This window comes from Lottia gigantea (assembly GCF_000327385.1).
Source record: "Lottia gigantea unplaced genomic scaffold LOTGIsca_4, whole genome shotgun sequence".
NCBI lineage: Eukaryota > Metazoa > Mollusca > Gastropoda > Lottiidae > Lottia > Lottia gigantea.
The window spans coordinates 4,789,486-4,812,440 of record NW_008709379.1 but is presented as its reverse complement, the minus strand read 5'-3'; the positions used below and the strand labels follow the sequence as shown (position 1 = coordinate 4,812,440).

The following is a 22,955-nucleotide window of genomic DNA, read 5'->3' as shown; positions in this document are numbered from 1 at the left end:
TGCAAAGGGAGAGTTTTTGGATAGACCAACTACAAACAGTCATACCTAACGGCCTAAATATCCTATATGACAACCAAATCATACCCTTCATTGCAACCTACAATACTACAGCTAAAAATGCCTCTATCATTGTCAAACGCTTTTATAATGAGCTCCAAGATGAATTTCCAAACGTTTATACTAAACATTTGGTCACTGTATATAAAAGAAATAAAAACTTTAGTAATGTATTGGTTCATGGTAGATTAGAACCCCTTTCATCAACTCTCTGAAACAATTGCATTGGAATTTGAGTTGAATATATTTTTTCTTGTAATCTCTCCAGAAAGTAATAATCTATGAATAATTTTCAGTAAAACATATTCTGTTTGAATTGAAATAGTTTTCATATTGAAATACATAGTCTCTACTTGTGACCTAGGCCAGTGCTTCTATAGGAAATTTTGAAAGTTGTCGACCGGTGTAGAGTCAGAAAACTTGGCCTTGTTTTATGGAGATTTCCTACCGCAGACGGAGGGGGATTATGATGGTAACTACAAAAATATACATCTTTTCGAATAATCTGGGTTTGGCCGATCCGATTTAAATTAGTAAGTTTTAAAATCTTTGGAGAAATTTCCACAAAACAAAACAGATACTTATTTTTCAAAATATCAGAGGCTGGAATAGAGGTAGATCTTTCTCCACTTTCTACTAATTTTGCCCTACTTTACGTTTTCCATGGGTCACAAAATTTTCAATCTCTTTTATATAAACCAATTCCCACTTGTAGGCTACTACACTTCCATCCCCCACTCTCCGTTGGTTTATTTGAGGTTTTTTGTAAGGCACTTTATCCAGTGGGTCTGAGAATTCTGTTGTAGTAAATTTGCCTTGTCTGAAAACCTTATATTTTTATCACATAAAAAATTCTCAATTCTATTGACAATATGGTTATAGCTAGACTAATTATAATGGGTCAGCATTTTGACGCACTTTAATGTTGTCTAATTAGGTGTAATGTTGTCTTCTTTTCATGGATCGGGTACTTATGCCATTTGCAACGAGCTTTTGAATCTAAATTTCGAATTTTCGAATAATGCATGAATGCGTTTTTTAGAATATCAATAAGAGCAATAACTCATGATATATAATATCATAATATACTTTTGCGTGGTGATTAATTTCACACAGGACGGTCATAATACGTTAAGGATTAACATGTAACTATGAGCAACAATGAAAATACAATATATATATATATATATTTGTTACACGAATTCTGCACTTTTTCAACAAATAAAAAATCCAGACAACAATATTTTATTATGCAAAATTAAAAAGAGTTTCACCCCTTATATCGTGAATTTGAATTTACTATTAACATCCAGACCTAAAATTCAATACAACTTTCTATAATATTTCAGATTATCCAGCCATGTAGAGAAAATAAACATGACTAGGCGACACCTGGTGGTACTTTATCCATCACCGGATACTTTACATTTGACCTCAAATCAGGTCGTATTACTGGGCGACTCTTTACTTTCATCATTATTTCTGTCAAGAATCATCATGACAGCCTCCATAGATATACTCTTAATACCGTCCGTGGCAAAATATATCAAGAAACTTGTAATTATTTTGAAATAGAGGCGAAATATTGAATATCGATAAGAACTACTTTCTATTGACCATATAGCGCACTTGCTCTGTCAGGTCTGTTGTTCGGCTCAAATTGAAGTGTGGATTTTATGTGTATTTCAATGAATATTATTTAATAATTTTGTGGATTTATGGATCCGTAACAGTTTTGGATTAACTGAGTGACTTGAATGGACAGGGACTAGTTCGGAGAGATGAGTGACCCATACACCCGTTTCAAGCCACCACCGGAGGCTCCAGTGTTTACTCCGACTGAAGAAGAATTTGCTGATCCATTGGGTTATATTGCCAAAATAAGACCCATTGCGGAACAGTCGGGAATATGTAAAATTAAACCCCCACCGGTTAGTATTTGTCGATAAGTGGATATTGATGTCAATATGAAGTAAATTTGGATGTTATTCTGTCAGGTTGTCGTTGTATAAGTACTGATTTCCAGCCCATATCTAATGACTACGTGAGAATCTGAACGTGTAATATGGCGACGCTTTGTTTGTAATCTGCCGCAACAAGCTGTCTGCGTCCAAGACAATCGTAGCATTTTGAATTTACAAATGTCAATCATTGCAACTTTAAAATTAACTCCTGGAAACATCAGTTTTTGTTTGCTTTTGTTGATATTTCTACAAAAGATTGAAATTTTATAGAGTATGTTTTACTTGTTGTTGAGGAGTAGCTTGGAGAGAGGCCTGGATGAGGCCCCCACACATTTCACTTGTGAATACATTTACTCAGAACTCATTCTAGGCCAAACAAGTAGTGCCTTCACATTAAGATTGCATTTGATTTCTAACATGCAGTTTGGGCATATTTTTATTGCAAAGTGGATAGTAAAGAAAGATATTGCGTAGAAATTTAAGAAGATAAGTTGAAAAGCGATTGGCATCAGGAATTAATTTATGTTAGAGTTGCAAATAAATGTCAAGTTGTTGGTGGGGTGGGGCTTATTTTTCTAAGGGCTAAGAGAAAAAATACAAAATATAAAACTTTGTCAATTTGAATCAATGTTTTAAACATCAATGCCCAACTATGTATACTGATCATTTGTAAATTTCATCTAAGGAATTGGAAGACATGTCATAGAGGGTTGGTGACTTGTGATAGAGACATTGATGTGGCAATGACTCATTGGATAGAGATCTACATTTGCAAATATTATAATCCGTAGAACTAAACAGAATAAATTTATTTGCATATGAATGATATTAACTTTCAGATCAAATTTTAACAGTGGACCAAGGTGGGTGGGGTCATTGTTGCAATTTACATGTACCAATGGCATCATTGATGATATTAATTACTGATGCTGATTAATAAGCTTGATTATTCTATGTAATGATTTTTGTCCATCAGCTATCCAGATGGTTGTATTTGTATGCTTTATTTAAATAGGATTGGCAACCTCCATTTGCAGTAAATGTGGAAACATTTAAATTTACACCAAGGATCCAAAAATTAAATGAATTAGAGGTAAGCATAATTCATGTTTCCTGCCAAATCTGGAGATCTTTTTATATTATAAAAAGTGTTGGTGGATTAGGCCTAGTATTGAACTGGTCAAATATATTTCTTCTCCATGGCAGCCATGTTGAATTTTCTTTACATCTTTGTCTATAATTCCCATATATTTTGCTGAACAAACTGGTCATTGTAAAATTAGGAGTCTTTTATGACCATTTTCTCCAGATTTTCTGATATTCTTGCCCAAATTATATCCTTTGGTCCAAAAAAAACAAAAATATGTTTTTGAGGACATCTAATGCAAGTCCCATATTTTGAGTTTTTTCTGGAATTAGTTATTGGTACTCTTGAATATTATATTTGTTTTCATATTTTAGGCAAAATCTCGGATTAAATTAAATTTTTTGGATCAATTAGCTAGATTCTGGGAACTTCAGGTAAGAACAAGTGTCTATTTTTAGAAACACTAATGGCTGACTTAGCCATCTCTTGTCTTTCAATAATGAGTAATCTTGCTAATCATATGATTTTATCCTTGATTTATAAAAAAAATAGTGAAAGGGCCCCTAAATTTAATAATTTATTGGTCATAAATAGTTTTATATATTACATTGGGTATGAAATGTTCTTGATATGAAACTTAGTTACTTGTTATATAAAAATGATATTTCAATGGCTAAAGTGACCATAACTATCACCATTCATATTTATATGATATACTTATGTAATTCAATTTCTCACCAGAATACATTATTAGACTGATATTGGGAAGCATAGTTTGTCAATAAGCACCTCTTTGCTCCATTCTGTCTAAGCTAAAGGTCTGTTCCATTATTGGCTCTTTACAGACATATCTATTGCTTTGTCTACCCAATTTGCTGAATTGCTGTAGTCAGTGATACAAATAAGTTGAATTTTTTCTAAGCATTCCATAAACATGCTAAAATCATATAAATGTCGGCAATCTAGAGTCTTTTTGAGACTAAAAACAATAGGCTGCTGTCTGCTAAGTGCATCACCTTGTCTTTACATGGTCAATTGGACATAGAACAGTAGAGCATATTATATAACTCCTTATTTGAACATATGAGAACTAGGTATGTTGTTGTTGTACAATGTTGAATGATATAATTCTATGTTACTGGGTACTTGTCTTGGTTGCTTGATATGATTATATCTCATGTCCTCTATTATTATGCAGTTAATTATAATAATATCACCTTGCTACGTGTGTTCTGCAATTTTAACACCTTAATCATTTCAGGGCTGCTCATTAAGGATACCAACAGTAGAAAGAAAATTATTGGATTTAAATGATCTCTATAAGGTATGTGTGAATCAAACTTCAAACTGGCCCAGGATCCTTTTTTTGGACAAAATATTGGTGTTTTTAATCCTTATTCCCTAACCAGTTCTCCTTACTAGGTTGAATTTGTTGTCCAAAGTATGTTTCAGAAGTCAAACTCTCTCTGAAAATGATTTAGTCTGCAAACAGTGACATTCAGATGTTGCATCCTTTCAAAAGGTTCTGGCAAGACATCATTTATGAATCTGAAGATATATTACCTAAAATTTATGTCTGTTCTATTGTTTATTCTTCTGTTTATTCTTGTAGAATGTTGAAAATGAAGGTGGTTATGATGTGGTCAATAATGAAAGAAAATGGGCCAAGATATCAACTAAGTTGGGTTTCCCAACTGGTAAAGGAATTGGTAGTATTGTCAGATCACATTATGAAAGAATACTCTATCCCTTTCTATTATTTAAGAAGGGTGAAACTGTTAGATTAGGTGTAAGTGTGTTTTATTGTCAAATAAATGATGATTTATAGTATATTTCACCAGTGAAGTGGTTGGCCAATGTGTATGATAATTTCTAAAATATATGTATTCATTAGTTTACAGTTACCTTTTATCTTCATTACGTTTTATGAAATGTAGTGCTGTAGAAATGCACTAGATGGCATGATGGATTTATAGTCAAGAAACTGTTAAAAAGAAAGTTGATTGGCTAATTCAAGTTGGTTAAAATCTGTCCAGTACTAGAAGAGGCTGGACTGCAGTCAGTAAAAGGGAGACCAATATTATGTTTTGTTGATACAAGTTATTTATTTTCATTATAGAAGAAAAAGAAAGAAGAGGAAGAAGAGTATGATTATAAACCAAGAAAAATGGAGGCAGACTCAACCTCTGGTCATGGTAGGAAAGCTACAAGATCAACTAAAGGGGTAAGACATTTCTTGTGCTTGAGGAAAGCAACATCTCATGATGATAATTGTTCTACTATTAAATTGTAAAATTGTAAGAGTGAGATAAGAAGTATGTTAATTTGTTTTAATATATTGTATCAACTAATTAGTAAATGCGGACATTTATGTCTTTAAAAAAAATAGGGAAACTGCTTCGAGTTATATACATGTTCTCGTTACATCGTTCCACCCTTTGTGATTCCTTGAGTACCAAACTTTTTATTTTCAGGATCCAGTCATAGATTATAGTGCTAACTCAGAACTAAAGAAACTACAGTTTTTTGGAGCTGGTCCTAAAGCAGCTGTTCCAACAGGTCGGGAAGGTATAAGATAAATGGAAAATTAAGAGTTTATAAGCTAACCTTTATTTTTATAGTTTTGCAAGGTTTATTGCTTTTTACCCTGCTAAATTTCAAATTTGAATAAAGTTACATTGATACATGTATACCAGAACAAAAACAAAGTCATAAAATGCTAAAACAATCTTGTCTTAAAGTACTTGCTGCTTATCTTTTACAATTAACTTCTCATGTTTTTGCATTGAAATTTCAAATTTTTAAATTATGAATTCTTTTGTTGGATTAACTAAAGTTTTTGTTAATTACCAATAAATTTATAAGCTTTTTCTTTTTTCATTTATTTTATTTCAAAATTTATGTTTATCTTTTTGTATTGTTGAACTTGAATTTCCCTGTTTAACATGAGACATAACTCTTGTTCATATGCCTGTAATATGATACTATTGTATCCTCAAATATCACATACCACTGTATGTTAATGGATTATGTGTCAGATCTAGAAAGAGGGTTCTTTAAGAAGCACGAAGTATAAAGACCCGTAAATGGCATAAAAGTAGAATAGAAATTTATATGAAGCTTTTAATCTTGTTAATCATTTGCTCACCTAATGTTACCATAGAGAAGCTGAAGTATTATGATCTCAGACTAGTTATCTTGCAAATGGGGAACTTGGAAATATGGTAAAGAATTTCCACCATATAAATGTGATATTTTGCCATGTTTCAGATGACAAAAATGAAGTAAAAGATGTAAAACCAACTAAAACAAAGACCAAAACACATCATGATAATATTTTTGATGAAGGTGTTTTCTCTTCGGTAGTAAGTTGAACTATGAGATAATTTATATATGTTGATTTGACTGTGAATTTTATGGAGTAATTTGAATTGATAATGCCCAAATTTTCAAATTCTGATGGAAATGTTACAAAATGAAGAAAGAGACAACTATTTTTTTACAAGGATAACAATTTGCATTACCTGTTGTGTTGTGGGCATTGATCTTTCTACCAATTTACAGCTGGGTCGACTGGAAAAAGAGCAAGGATGACTTACACAAGGGCATCAGAACCCACAACCACCACTTGTTGGATTATCTAAGCAAATGACGCCATGTAAAGTTTACAAAGTTCTAAAAGACTAGCCAGGATTGTTGAGTTTGTGATAAAATATGATGTTTATTTTCAGTTTGATAAATATCATTGTCGTACATGTGAAAGGGGTGATGGTGATGAATATATGTTATTATGTGATGGATGTGACGATGCCTTCCATACCTATTGTTTAATACCACCATTAGCTGAGGTACCTAAAGGAGATTGGAGATGTCCTTATTGTGTTCAACAGGTAATAGTACCACTTCTAATAGATTCTGAACCACTCAACGGTTAAACTAAGAAAAGTTTTTTTACATGAATTTTCAACTGAGCAGGAAAAACTCTTGAATATGATATTTACTCTAAGATTTAGTTTGTGTGAAAGAGGGAAAAAATATGTTTCAGATAATATAGTATCTTTGATTGTTAAGTCATACATGTAACCATGTGTAAGCCAAGAGGGGCACTATCTAGAGAAATGAACTAAAAATCATTGACTGGTGGCCTCCCACAGTTAGGCTTGAAACTTCTCAGCCAGTCCTTATACAAGTATACGAAAACAAAACAATCTGTATTACATTTATGTTGAATTCATCTTTCGTTGTAACTTATTGCCATTCAACCAGCCAGGTCTCTTTGTTTGAATGAAATGAAGTGTTAAGAATATTTTTTTCTTGCCATTATTCAGGTATGCAATAAACCACAAGCACCATATGGGTTTGAACAATCTGAAAGAGAATATACATTACAATCATTTGGTGAAATGGCTGATCATTTCAAATCCAGTTATTTCAATATGCCAGTACATGTAAGTAAAAGCCATCTTATCAAATTTAAAAAGATAGTATTATATCTGTCATTTATGTGGTCCAGTGCCCCATTGAAAATAGTAAACTATGATATTTAAGAATCGACTGAACATTTTTTTTTAAACAAAGTGTTTAAGCAAAATCATGAATTGTCAGCATTTTTAACAAGAATTATTCTAAACTTTAGTTTTTGAATAAGAAGGAATTGGTCATATGAATTCAATTTGCGAATGCAAAAAATAATTTTGAACAAGCACCATAGCCAATGATGTAGTTATTTTTTACTAATGCTATTCCTCAAAGTACTAATGTATTTACTACCATTTCTTCCTCCCATTTATTGTATACCATGGATCTTTTCTTAGGTGGTACCACCAGAAGCTGTAGAAAAAGAATTCTGGAGATTAGTAAACTGTTTAGAGGAAGATGTTTGTGTACAATACGGAGCTGATATTCATGCTCTAGAAATGGGCAGTGGGTTTCCTACCAAAACTACTGCAGATCTTTGTCCCGAAGATGAGGTATGTTATTCATCCTTTTAACTTTTAATATTTGTTATATCACAAAATATTATTTACATATTGAGGTATTTTGTTTGCATTTGCTATTGAATAATGGCAACATTTGTTATCCTGCATAATGTTTTAAGTTAAACAAATTCAGCCATGTTTATTCATGCTTTTTAACCAATGATAAATGACAGCACTATTCACTATTGATATTTCAGGAATATGTGAACTCTGGTTGGAATCTAAATAATCTAGCTGTATTAGAACAATCAGTATTATGTCATATTAATGCTGATATCTCTGGCATGAAGGTAAGTGTTTTACTTAAGAGATGAAGTGCTGATAGTCATATGATACATGTACAACAAAATTGGTTATTGCCCTTGTTTTCCTTTCATGTTTTGTTTTGATTCTTATGTGAATTTCATATTCATCAAAAACTTTGCATGATGGTTGAATTTATATCTAGAAAATCCAAGGTCACTATTTTTGTTAGTTTGTTATAGTTGGAGTAAGACTTTGCTACTTTGCTACTGCAAAGTCCCAGTTAATTATCGAAATGTCAATTGTTTGCAAAACCGGAAGTGCCACTGTTCAATATGTGCAAGAATAAATAATCGGCTCTAGAAGTCGTATTTGTGGGTCGATATTCTTTGGGTTTGCATTTTTGGAATCTACTGTTAAAATCTAAAAGAATAGCAGTTTCAAAATTTCAAAATTCGAAAATTTGTCGCAGATATTTTTTTTGCCAAATTTTGCATTTTTTTCATTTTTTTTGGTTTTTGTCTGATTAATCTGAAAAAAATTGAGCAAAGACAGTGTAAGAATGTAAACAAAATGGTACAGTCAAATTTTCAATTTCACTTCCGGTTTAAACAGGAAAACGATGTTCACTTCCGGTTGAATATCTTCCGGTGTAATTTGTATAGGACAAAAAATTTTATGCTGATAGGTAGACAAAGATATGACAAAAAAACGAAGAAAAAAAACCCCGGAAAAGACGTGAAACTTTGGCCGCCATTTTGATTTTTCTGAAATGATTCGATTTTTATTCAGACATAATGGCTCATCCGATTTAAATGATTTTGGTGTCAAATGAAAGAAGATAAAAAAAAAACATGACATTAGGAAGCCGTTTTTCGATTCTCAATTTTGCTTTTTTGCAACATCCGGTTGAATTTTTTCAAAGTTTGAAGGGTCATATCTCGTGATCTTGTACTTTGATGACCTTGACCTTCATAAGGTCAAAGGTCATTGACCTCAGCTATCAGTTAATACTTTGACATTTGACCTCCGACATGTACTTCCGGTTTTATAGCTGTCCGAAAACAGCCAAATTCGCAACTTTGGACTGCTCTAGAACGTGACCTAATTAACCTAGAGGGTTTATTTTTTCGGATTCTTAATGTGCTTTTCATGTTCTTTCAAGTAATTTATAACAATCGTTTTTTAAAGCAAAATTGAAATTCGTGAATTTTTCAAATTTGAGTTTTTTTTTTACAATATTTCTGTTTCTTTGAGCTTGGTGTGTATATATCTTATGACCTATTTTATGTAGAACATCGAAAGTTGGAACACAACAAGATAATTAGAATATAAATTAACCTATGACAAAAAAGTTGAGGTGGGCGTGGCACATCCGGGTTGAATTACTAATTGTTTACATTTTGGGAAAGGGGCATAACTCGCATAGGATACATTTGTTCAAAAAGGAACTTTGCACACAATTACCTCATTATTTTGGCCAGTTTGTGTTAATAGGTCAATTGTTTCAGCTTTATAGTTCCAAAAAAGGAACGGGTTTTGAAATTTCCATATTTTCCATTTTCTATTTTGACCTTTATTGACTCTTGTTGACCTATATCTTTTGACCTGTATGATGTAGAAGCTTTAAATTTGGGATACTACATAACATTCAGAATATCAATTAACCTATGCAAAAGAAATTGAGGTGGGTGTAGCACATCCGGGTTAAATTACTCATTATTGACAATTTTGGCAAGGGACATAACTCGCAACGTATACATTTGTTCAACGTTGTCTTAGAAGTTCGATTGTTTCAGTTTTATAGTTCAAAAAAAAGGAACAGGTTTTGAAAAATCAAAATTTTCAATTTTTGACCTTGACCTTTTTTGACCCTGATTTTTGTAGGATCAAAGGTCATTCACATTGGCTATCTATTTATACTTTTATATTTGCTGTCCTATCTCAACTTCCGGTTTTATAGGCCGTATATATTTAAAAATTTTGATGACTTGTATCTCGTAACCTTGACCTTTGTTGACCATCTCCCTTTCAATGTCAAATGTCATTGACCTATCTTCTGATACTTTCATTTGTGAGGTCTGTCTACTTCCGTTATAACAATCTTCCAAAGAATTCTTCTCAACTTTAGACTGCTCTTGCGCGTGATGTAATTATCGTAGAAGGTTGATTTTTTCAGAGTCTGTTGCATTTTGCTACATTTGCAAAGTCCCACTCTGTGCCACGTGTGGCTCTAGTTTAATATAATTGCTATGATTATTTTAGATACCCTGGTGTTATGTGGGAATGTGTTTCTCCAGTTTTTGTTGGCATAATGAAGATCATTGGAGTTATTCTATCAACTATCTTCATTGGTAATATCAAATTCTTCTCCTCTCAAATTCATAATTTTTGAGCTTTTGCTTTTGTTAAATTTTTTTTTTTTTTTTATCTATTTGTCTTTTTGCAAATAAATTGGTTAGGTTATATTTCTTAAAATTTCTGATAGGCCACACTTTTTCTGGAAGGTTTTCTGGAAGCTTTTGGTCCATTGATGAAGGTTTGTATAAAGAAATTTTAACAGTCAGCACTTCTTTTAGAATGATTTGATTATGTAACTCTTGGAGTAGAGGCATCACTAAGATTGATCATTTTTGAATACTATTTCAGGGGAGAACCTAAAACATGGTATGGTGTACCTGGTAGTAAGGCAGAAGAATTTGAAATAGCAATGAAACATACAGCTCCTGAGTTATTTGAACAATCACCTGATTTATTACACCAGTTGACAACTATCATGAATCCTAATATACTATCTGATCAGGGTGTTCCAGTAAGTAAAATCATCCCTAACATGGCTAATTACAGATTGGCTGCTTCAGTGAGGACAGGTATAAATTGTCAATTGTGCTGACTTTTTGGACAAGATAAAAACAAATTTTTTTTGTTTTTAAAAAGTTGTTGAATATGTCAATGGCCATTTATTTTATATGTTAGCAATTCATGTTCATTTCGAAATCAGATGAGATCTAGTGATATTGTCCTCACAAACATAAGCCAACATCACAATATTATTATTGATATTAAATAGTAAGTCAGTTTGTAAAGGCAATTGGATTGTTACAGTAGTTAATGAGGTTCCCTTTCTTTCAGATCTGTCGAACTAACCAAAATGCCGGTGAATTCATTATCACATTCCCAAGAGCTTATCATGCTGGTTTTAATCAAGGTTATAATTTTGCTGAAGCTGTCAATTTCTGTCCAGCAGATTGGGTAAGTTATGTGAAGATGAAAATTAGGCATTTATATATAAAAGAAATAGTTTAGTTTCTAACAAAATTGTAATATATTTTCAGAGGTTTTAAGACAGCTCAGTGGAATTATTTTTGTGTAGTTTCTGTAGAATTGTGACTTGCCCCCCTTTACCCTCAAAACACAGATTGTCATATTTCCAAACTTTTTAGCTTTAAAATTTGTATGATATTAACCATGTGACATTACTGCCTAATGGTTGTTTAAAGTCGATCTGTGTTTATCACTCAAAGTTTTAAATTAGTAGAGCCTTGTTAGTATTTGAACCATTAACCCTGTAGCAGATTTATGATTGGTCCAAGCCTTTTCCAAACTTGATATAATATTCCATTACCAAAATATAGATCTGATTTATTTTTGTTTTCCAGTTACCTATAGGTCAACAATGTATAGAACATTATAGATCATTAGGACGACAGTGTGTATTTTCACATGAAGAATTAGTATGTAAAATGGCTGCTGACCCAAATAGTCTGGACCTCAACCTAGCAGCAGCAACACACAAGAATCTCCTTTCTATAGTTGATGATGAACGAAGATTACGTAAACACTTACTTGGCAAGGTAATTACATCATTACGTTACAAGCAGCTAATTTGACTTAATTTTATTTCTTATTTTTTTTACCAAAGTACTTACTGATCAAACTCTAAATATGAGCTTTTAACAGACCTTGTCATTTTGGTTATTATTAAGCATCAATATATTTCAGGGTATGCTGAGTGCTGAAAGAGAAGCATTTGAATTATTACCAGATGATGAGAGACAGTGTGATTATTGTAAAACAACTTGTTTCTTATCAGCTATAACATGTGATTGTAAACCAAGTAAGTATTATTATTATGGTAATCTTCCATAGGTTTTATAGGAAATTTTTCTGCTTCTAGTTTGTACCATTCCAATTTCTCATCTCATGTCTGTGGTTCCTGTAATTAAGAATTTATCAGATTAGTTTGCTTGAATGGTTTGATGGGACATCAGTATGGTGCAAATAGAATATAAGAGTTTTCATATGAATAGACAATAAAATCGCGTTCCAATTTCTGTAATATGCTGGTTTATGTTGCTATTAACTCCTTACTAGTACCCATAATTTGTCATATTTAACTATAGTAGAAACCACATACAGACATGGTATCAAAACTTTTATCTAAAAAAATTTCTGTTTGATTTTTCAGATAAAGTGGTTTGTTTACATCATGTGTCTAAACTATGTTCCTGCCCATCAAATAAACTGACTTTACGCTATAGATATAGTCTAGATGAACTACCAGCTATGTTAGATAGACTTAAAGTTAGGGCTGAATCTTTTGATAACTGGAACGTTACCGTTAAAAATGCTCTAGAGGCGAAAGAAGATGATAAGTTGGGTGAGTGGTTTTAAAATTTCAAGTTTCTATTGTGACTTCTGCTGAACTGATGCTTTATTTCAGAAATAAAATATGAAAAACATTTTTGTTGTTATATTTATGAAGGATTATTAAGTACATAACTATCTAACCAAATGTTAATTTTAGTCCTAAAATACTTTTTTTCTGAAGTACCTTAAGATGTTTTAGGATTAAAATGATAAAGCCTGATAATCCTGGAATTTATATATTGTGTAACTGTAGAACTATAACATGTATTTTTACATTTCAGAATTAACTGAGTTACGGGAATTAATAACAGAGTTTGAAGAGAAACGATTTCCGGAGAATGAATTATATCAAACATTAGTCATGTCAGTTACAGAAGCCGAGAAATGTGCAGACGTAGCCAATCAACTTGTTAGTAAAAAAGTCAGAACTAGGTAAGATATCTAGTTCAATATATATAATATTCTCCTGTATATGGTTTGACAGGGTTTTATTTTTTGGCAATTGAGATTGACCGTTACTAGCAAAATATCATTACAATGCTTAAGTTCTTGTTTAGTTTGCTTATAGAAAAAGATTTGAACACCCAAGTTGAACTACATAAATTAGTTGTTTTTTGCTGTTTGAAAACAAAAGTGATTAGAAGAGTTGAAAATTCTATAACAATGTTAATGATTTTTTTTTTTTAATATAGAAATCGCCAGTCTTTAGATGGTAAATATATAGTCAAACTAACCTATGAAGAATTAAGTGGTTTCTATGAACAGGTTGAAGCTTTACCATGTAAAATCAAAGAAACCAAACTTATCAAAGTAAGATTTGATTTTTATCACTTTCAATATAAGGTTTGGCTTTTGAAACATGTAGTAATCTATCTCATTTAGAAGGATATCAGATTGTGAGACATATTGCTTCAGCTTAGTTCAATGGCTTATCTTATACTGATAGAAAACTTGTCAAAGTGACAAGCACAGTTCTTTATAACTAAAAGCATCTAAGTTCAATTTTTTGTTGTGTGAAGTGAATAACTGTTCTGAAAAAGGCTGAAGAAAAGGAAAATGTAGCAAAACGTTTGTCTGTATTTCCTATATCTTGGCAAACATATTATCTTCACTTGGACAGTTTAGTGATCTATATTAAGGAAGGAAAATAACTTGACTTTCTTAATGATGTTATGAAAAACATTCTTTTTTCCCTTTCTTCTAGCACAATACTGAAATGTTGTCTTCTTTATTTAGGAGTTACTGAACAAAGTTGATGAATTTCAACTGGAAGCCCAGGCTTGTTTGGAAGCTGAAACACCAGATTCTGAAAAGATAGAAAAACTTATTGAAGTTGGGTTAACTTTGGATGTTGATTTACATGAAATTCCTAAATTACGTCAGGTAATATTTTTTCAATTATCTAGTACTGATGTCTGCACTTGAAGACATGGGAAATGACAGAAATAGAATGCAAGTTATCAGAGCTGTCTCAACAAAACTTATCAAACTGATGTTTTACGAGCACAACACTTTAATATTTGTAAAAAAGTAATAATTCTTTATTATGTCAAACTTTGAATTGGTCATGGCTTCACTCTCTTTAGAACCCAGATACTCCAATTCTGACCACAGGGACCTTTTCATTGTTATTTCTTTCATGGTCATTTCCACTGTCTACAAGTATAAAGTGGCTTGATATTTACATATTTCTGATTTATGTACTAAGATAAAAGATATTTTATTAGGTATTATTACAAGCTAAATGGTTAGATAATGTGAGACTAACATTACAAGATCCACCTAGTGTAACTCTAGATATAATGAGAAAGATGATAGAAGCTGGAGTTAGCCTAACACCACATCCTGCTGTAGAGAAAGCTATGAGTGAACTACAGGAACTACTCACTGTTAGTGAGAGATGGGAAGAGAAGGCTCGTATCTGTTTACAAGCTAGGTAAGTGACCTAGAATTGCTGTGTTTAGTAAATTGTAAAGGTGTCCTTGACTCTCCTAGGTTTACAAAGTATGTAAAAATGTAAAACAAATATTACTTTAAAGGTATATTTTTAAGTTGTCTATTCTTATACAAAGCATAGGTCATGATGGTGTTTTCGGTATTTTCACCTCGGTTTCACTCTAGAGAGGTAGGGCAGAGAGGGACAATGTAAATTCATTGTTATCTGGATTCTATAATCTGTTTCAGACCAAGACATGTAATGGTAACATTAGAAGGTATAATTAATGAATCTAAAGCTATACCAGCATACTTACCCAATGTTAGTGCTCTGAAAGAAGCTGTAAGGAAAGCTAGAGAGTGGACAAACAGAGTAGACTATATTCAGGTAACTTGAAAATGCTATGTGTTGAACCAATCTAAGATAAATTTCAGATCTATATCTGAGGGGGTTGATGAAATACAGTATGTAAAAAAAGGGTTTAAATGATATTTTATTTAGAAAGAGTTCACATGGATCATTCCACCTATTAGCTTTACAGTCTTGATTCCCAGTCCAAAGACTTTGATTTTGTTTCTAGTGAGTTAGAGCATGAAGGCTCTGACCTGAATACTACTCTGAAAACTAACTAAGTGCACTTTTAAGCTCACATAATTTAAATTGGTATTTATTTATACATTTATAAAAGTGAAATGGTGAATTTACTAGAATTGAAATACTTTCAGAACGCAGATTCCCACCCGTATGTTGATGTATTAGAAAGTTTAGTTAATAAAGGAAGACCTATACCAGTCAGATTAGATATATTACCACAAATAGAGGCACAGGTTACTACTGCTAAATCATGGCGTGAACGTACTGCTAGAACATTCCTTAAGAAAAATTCAACTTATACATTGCTAGAGGTAAGCGGATATTTCCTGAATTCTTTTTGATTTGAAATGGAAAGAAATGGCTATATATGTCTGTGATTTAATTATTTACATTGAATGATATAAGCTGAGCCTTTTGTCAAAAATTTAAAAGAAATGGAAAAGCCATTTTTTTCTATGTAATTAAACTATTATCAAGGATTTTTTAAATCAATTATTAGCCTATCGCCAAGTTTAATATGTTGTAATAATAATATTTATTTATTGAACAATTAAATAGTCTCAATAATATATTCATGCATCACATGCCAAACTAAAGAATATTGAAAAATAAATGCCAGTTAGTGTAAATGGAGTGATATTGAAATTCTATTAATTACCAAGCTTTATCTATAATATTTGTAGATACTGTCACCAAGGTCTGATATTGGTATATATAGTAGTGGTAAGAAAAGAAAGAAGTTAAGAGACGGTATAGAGAAGAGAGAATTGAATGAAAATAATAATAACAGTGAAATTAGAATAGAGGAAACTAGAGACCCAGCTGCTATTGTAAGATTTTTACTCTTTTGTACAAAATAACAAAATTTATTTGTTTTATAGTTTGCTATTCTGGAAAGCCTCAGTCCATAACTCTGCGTCATTAAAGCTGTAGAATTCAAAGACACCCCTTGATGATGACCTTTGCCTTCAAAACATTCAATTGTCAATTCCTCTTGACAAGATCAGTAACAGGGTCTTGTATATAGCCATGTAGGGAAATACATGAAAAAACAACGCCATTGTACAGGTCTCCCACGTTTGGCTTGGGACTTTTCAGCCAGCCCTTGTATAAGAAAACAATCTGTATTAAGCCGCAAATAGAAGAGGTACAGTGTAGATGCAGTGTACGGTACGGAATAATTGTTACAAACAAAAATAGAAGTGAACACAGGCAGTGTGGACACGATTTGTTTCTTATATTTTCTACTGCATCAATAATACTGCACCAGACACCGTACCACATCTATTCGCACCTTAATGATTTATGTATTACATGTATTTTAAGTTCATCTTTTGTTTTAATTTTTTTCTGGCTAGGTGGCATCATTTAAAGCAGCTGAGAATCAAGAGTTTGAACTAATGAAAGAGTTAAGAATACGTAATAGTGATAAAGTATTAAGTCAAGCTAGTGATGCTAGATTCTGTGTCTGTCGTAAAGGAGCTTCTGGTATGATGTTACAATGTGAACTCTGTAAAGACTGGTTTCATGGTAAGTTATTTCATAATAGGATTCCTAGGGTTTTTTGGCATAGTTATTTCCAAAGATTTTTAGTATGTCATGCAATTTTCATTTTTGCAAAAAAGTGATTCAAGACGATTTCTAATATACTTTTCATGCTTTCTTTCAGGAACTTGTGTACCACTTCCTAAATCATCCAATTTGAAAAATAAAACATCACAAGCAGCAGTGATGCAGGCTGCCAAAGATATGAAATTTTTGTGCCCACTTTGTTTGAGATCACGTCGTCCACGTTTGGAGGCCATCTTGTCTCTGTTAGTATCATTACAAAAACTGCCAGTGCGTCTGTTAGAGGGAGAAGCATTACAGTGTTTAACGGAACGTGCCATGGCCTGGCAGGACAGAGCTAGACAGGCATTAACCACAACAGAATTAGCTTCAGCTCTAGCGAAACTCAGTGTTTTGAGTCAAAAAATGGTGGAGCAAGCAGCTCGTGAAAAAACTGAGAAAATTATCAATGCAGAACTAATGAAAGCTGCAAGTAATCCTGATCTACAGGATCATCTAGCTAGTGTTACTCAGAGTGCGTTTAGTGGTATAAACACTATATCTAATGTGGTTAAAGAACACCCTGTGCCCACACCAGTGTATAGTAATATTGCTGCTGACACAGATAGTTCTCAATCTTCTATACCATTATCACCGCAATCATCTCAACATTCAGATGATATTCAATGTGATGTTGAGCAGACAGCACCTGTTAGTATGTCAATGGGAATGACATCAGAGCACGCTTACTCTTCTGTTTCTAAAGCTACAACTAGTAAGTTTTCATTTTATCTTTATGATTTCTTTAACTTTGATTATAGATATTCACAATTTTCATTTCAAAACCAAATTCAAGTTGAACAAAATTTTGAATATAGACTATTGAAATTCTTTTGATTGATTTCACTTTCAAATAAAGTTCTTTACCACTTTTTGCTGCAGTTCAACAGTCAATTTACAAGGTAACATATATGCACATGATAGTAAATTTACAAAAAGAGAAAACAAGTCAATAAGTAAACCAAGTACATGTACTAACGATCCGAACCGCAAAACAAAACCTGAAATCCAAAATATTTTGGTGAAATGTCTTTTCAATATCTTTTCCTCTTCCCACAGCAATGTCTCCAAGAAAACATCAGCGTAAAACTCCACTTATACCGAGACAATTAGAGACACCAACTTTAGAATTGTCATTAGAGGCTAGACAACAGCTGGAAGATCTGATGATGGAGGGAGACCTTCTGGAAGTGTCACTTGATGAAACACAACACATCTGGAGAATTTTACAAGCTTGCCAACCGAAAACAGAAGATAAATTCTTAGAATTTGAGGTAAACTTTAACATTATATTGTTAACCAAAATACAAGACTAGGACAACATAAATATTCCCTGTGTCTGAAAATGAATTTAATAAAAACATTATTACTCTGTTGTGCTTTTTCTGCATGTAACATTTTTATATGCAGTTCTAAAATCAATTGGTTGGGGATGAAGAATTCTGTTATATTTTTTCATGTAGTCAAATGCATATTTTTACTTTAACAGGATGCTGAGGGAACTGAACTGATACCAAGAGAAAAGATAGAAAAAATCAAACAAAAACTTCAAAGAGCTGAAAATAAAGAAAGGAAATTAAAACGCAAGAAAATAATTGGTGAAGCTGGTGAGATTATGTCACCAAAGAAAAATAAAATGTTGTGTATTGATCCTGATAAAGCTAAGAAAAAGAAGATCAAGATTAAGAAAGAACCTGGTCTTTTAGAACCAGGAGAGAAAGAAAATTCTGGTAGGTACAGGTTGAGAAAGTAATATCCTTGAGTATGTCACACTCTCACATAATACTGTTGTCCTAATAAGGAGTTTGTAACTGAAACCTGTGTTGTCAACTTGAGATAAACTGTAGTCAAAAAGAATGGAAGTTTGCAACCAAAAATGTACCAAGATGACTAGCCTATATGAGACGTATTTGTCGGAATGTTGCTGCATAAGTCTTCACAATATTTCTTATCCATATCTTAATTTGATAACCGTTAAAACTGAAGATACATAGATTAGCATGCGTGTTGAAAACACAAATCTAGAACAATGGTTTTCACAAAGGGTAAAAGTCCAAACTGGAAAATAAAGATTGTTTGATTCAATTGGTTTTAGCAAAGGGAGGTAAAAGTCCTGAGAAGAAGAAAGAAAAAGTGAAGAAGAAAAGAAAAGTGAAGGTGAATCCTGATGGTACACCAGTTGAAAGAAAGAAAAGGATTAAGAAGGAGAAGAAGATGATGGATGATGATGATGATGACCCATCTGAAGACTGTTCTGCTATAAAGTGCCTTCGACCTTCTGGTATGTTTTTAATCTTAGAATTTTCTGAACTTTGAAAACTTTTATTTGTTGTTTAGAATCATACATTCTGACAAAAAATAATTTCAGTCTTTGATTGATGTCTGGCCAAGAAAACCAAGATTTTTCTAATTTTTTTTTATTTTTATTTTAGGAGAGGAAGTCAATTGGGTTCAGTGTGACAAATGTGAACTTTGGTTTCATCTTCTCTGTATTGGTCTGGCTTCAGATGAAATTTCAGAGGAGGAGGATTATGTGTGTTTTAAATGTCAACAAATTTTACAGGGAGTTGTCTCCCCTTACCCACACATTAAACAAGAGGAAGACTTTTTACCGTCATCAACAACCAATACCATGCAAGATACAATGAGTAGCATGCCTGAGAACAGTTCTCAGGATTTCCAACCAGTTAATCAAGAAGATTCTCTGACTTGCGACCCAGTGAACTTGACAAAGGAGACTACTTCAATTACCAACACAATGGATATCAATGTGGAAGATAATTCAATGGACACTACATGTGAGGACACTGTGGAATCTGAAATACTGGATAATAGTGCTGAAACTAATGAAGAACAGTTACATGCCCCTGAGGAAGAACTCTCTAGTGAGGAGGAGGAGGAAGAAGAGGAGGAAGAGGAAGAATTTGAAGAAGGTCCACAAATAGAGGATATTGTGAATAATGTAACAGACAATGCTATGGACTATGATAGTGTACAAAATCAGGAAACGGATCAAACGTCGACATCTACTTCTCTCTTTGGACCCCACCCCTCTTGAATGAAAATAAGTTCTAGATTTTAATATATTTATGTACGAAAGCCATTTTTGTAGTTACTTTGTGTTTTTGGTCGAGTCAGTCAGAAAGATTTTATAAATCTTTATGAAGACACTCTTTCTTTTCATCATTTCATTTTGGCTTGCATGTAGACTTGCATGGTTTATAAAAATATCATTGTATGTGTCCTAAAAAATATCACTCAGTAGATCATTTCATTTTACTTTCTGACACTATATAAATCAACGCGTTTAAACATCAGACATTGTTGACTGATTTGTATGGACTTGTAACTCAAAGCTTAAGATTTCACATTTGGTAGAATTTACAAATATATAATTCAACATCACAATAGTTACACTAAAATAAAATGTAGAATTATCAAAGGTTTGATATGTTTTGGTTTCCTTTGAAACCTTTCAGATTTAAAATTCCAGCAACAAGCAGTAGAAATACAGATAAAATTAATCTGAATTCAATTTATTTTTTATTTTGTTTATCTTTTTATTGTTAGCTGTGTTTTTGTTGTTGTAATTAAGTATGTTTATTGTATATAAGAAAGTTTCATCAACATATTATTTATTTATAACCTATCATTTTTCTTCATGTAATTTTCTTCTTCATTTCTGTCTAGTTATGTCATTTTCTCCTTGAACAGCTGCAAAGTGCAGTTGTTTCCAAAATGTTTTTTTTGTGTATTTATTAAGGCTATTGTTTTGTTTGTGTTAACCTAAGAAACATCCTACTGTTGTATGAAAAACTTCAAATCATACAAAATATTTGTGTTTTAAACAAATTTAGTTATTAACATCCTATTTTTGTCCAGTTATTTTATGTATCTTTTAAAAGTAAATCACTGCAATGTGTACAAGCTGAACTGGTAAAATCATCAGAAGTAGCCAATGATCATCTCGTGACACAACATTTTCCCTTGTATATCTCATAGATCTTATAGCAACAATATTCAATAAAATAGAAAATAAAATCAATGTAGATAAGTAAGACATTGTGTACCAGTAAAAAAAGTAAAGTAAAGTCAGAAATGGTACAAAAATCATTCAACATTTTGCAGTTTCTTTCATATCAATGCCATTAAATGCAACTGAGAATCATATGTTAAAGTGTAAAACTTGTTGTATAAAGTGTTTTCTTGTCATTTAAACCATTTCAATGTTTTTACATCTATATAATTAGAATTATCATACAAATAATTAAATGTATCAGAACTATGTATGTGTTTATTATGTTCCTTATTTACTTCTCACATAGGTCAATATTTTAACCAAAAATGTGATAATCATAAAAAACACGATTCTTTCGGTTATATCAATGTCAGTTGTCATAATAATGTATACCAGCCGCGTTCAGACTCTCAGCTAAATGAAATGCAACTCGATTTTCACTAAACATATGTTCATTAAACAAAAACAACTTAATATGCTTATTGAATGAATTAACATTATTCAAAAAATAAACCTTATGACATTACAAAATTTACATTGTTCAATATTGTATACAAAATTTACATTATTACATATCAAGTACAAAAATTAAATTATTACATATGTACAATATAATACATTATTTTACATCTTGAACACAATTTACATAATTACATATCATGTACAAAAATTACATTATTTCATATCATATACAAAAATTACATTATTTCATATCATATACAAAATTTACATTATTACAAATCATGTTCAAAATTTACATTATTTCACATCATGAACAAAATTTACATTATTACATTTCATGTACAAAATTTACATTATTTCATATCATATACAAAATTTACATTATTACATATGTTCAAAATTAACATTATTTCATATATACAAAATTTACATTATTACATATAATATACAAAGTTACATTCTTACACATCATAAAATAAAAAAAAAAAATATGCATTTCAAGAAGACGAAAAAGGAATGTATTTAAAACTCTATTTATATCCTTTGGAAACCAACAAACACCAGATTAAACCTTATGGATTTAAAATTAAATTGTCTTAAAACTGCTACGGGTGTAACTATCTCTACATCGGTAGTTTCATGGTCTATTTCGATACCGGCTTTAACGCTGGAGACGGTTACTTCTTCTGTGTCCTGCCATCCGGAGCGCGTCAACAAATTACCAACATTTTCGTCATCAGAGGCACGCACTATAGTTCGTTTTGTGACACGGCCCTCGGTACATATGGAGACGTTGATATAAACATCGAGTTCAACGCTCATTTTCTCACATTTGTAGTACCGTTATCAAAAACATCGTGGAACTAGCCTTTTGTCTCATTAGCGCTGACTGACCATTCAACAGTGAACGCTTTCGCTAAGCGAGTACAACTTATCAACCGAGTTACGTCCCTTTAGGATTTCGTGTTGAAATTTTTACATCGGCGGACACAGTAAGAATAAAAAAAAATAGATTTTTTCATTTTTATTTTTATTGGGATTCGTCAAAAAAGCAGGTCGGCGGGCCCGTAATCCAAGTTTATAAATTGGTGTCGCCTTATATACAAAATAAATCTTATGACATGACAAAATTTACATTGTTCAAAATTTACATTCTTATCATGTTCAAAATTTTCACTATTACATATCATATACGAAATTTACATTATTTAACATCATGAACAAAACTTACATTATTTACATCATGAACAAAATTTCGTACAAATTCACAATTTTTCACATGATGCCTACAAATATACATTTGAATTAAACTAGCCGGTTTCGCTCAATATTGAAATTTACATTGATTATAATAGTC

General features: G+C 31.9%; 2 protein-coding genes across 2 annotated transcripts; both read left to right on the top strand.

The window, feature by feature from the left end:
* Positions 1-1,713: 1,713 nt before the first annotated feature.
* Positions 1,714-15,851, top strand: LOTGIDRAFT_205701 (hypothetical protein; the record flags this gene model as incomplete). The annotated part of the gene is made up of 23 exons (XM_009059855.1): positions 1,714-1,988; positions 3,037-3,114; positions 3,483-3,542; positions 4,370-4,432; positions 4,721-4,897; positions 5,228-5,332; positions 5,583-5,676; positions 6,796-6,998; positions 7,437-7,556; positions 7,923-8,078; positions 8,285-8,377; positions 10,596-10,684; positions 10,980-11,142; positions 11,463-11,582; positions 11,990-12,184; positions 12,333-12,447; positions 12,799-12,990; positions 13,262-13,412; positions 13,673-13,790; positions 14,217-14,363; positions 14,708-14,916; positions 15,165-15,303; positions 15,642-15,851. Exons 1-23 carry the CDS (start codon positions 1,839-1,841, stop codon positions 15,849-15,851), a joined length of 3,147 nt encoding a protein of 1,048 aa, XP_009058103.1. The 5' UTR covers positions 1,714-1,838.
* Positions 15,852-16,193: 342 nt separating this feature from the next.
* LOTGIDRAFT_228836 (hypothetical protein) lies at positions 16,194-20,176 on the top strand (the record flags this gene model as incomplete). Its single annotated transcript, XM_009059854.1, has 7 exons — positions 16,194-16,340; positions 16,869-17,040; positions 17,180-17,833; positions 18,178-18,392; positions 18,608-18,848; positions 19,214-19,399; positions 19,551-20,176. Exons 2-7 carry the CDS (start codon positions 16,911-16,913, stop codon positions 20,174-20,176), a joined length of 2,052 nt encoding a protein of 683 aa, XP_009058102.1. The 5' UTR covers positions 16,194-16,340; positions 16,869-16,910.
* Positions 20,177-22,955: the final 2,779 nt, after the last annotated feature.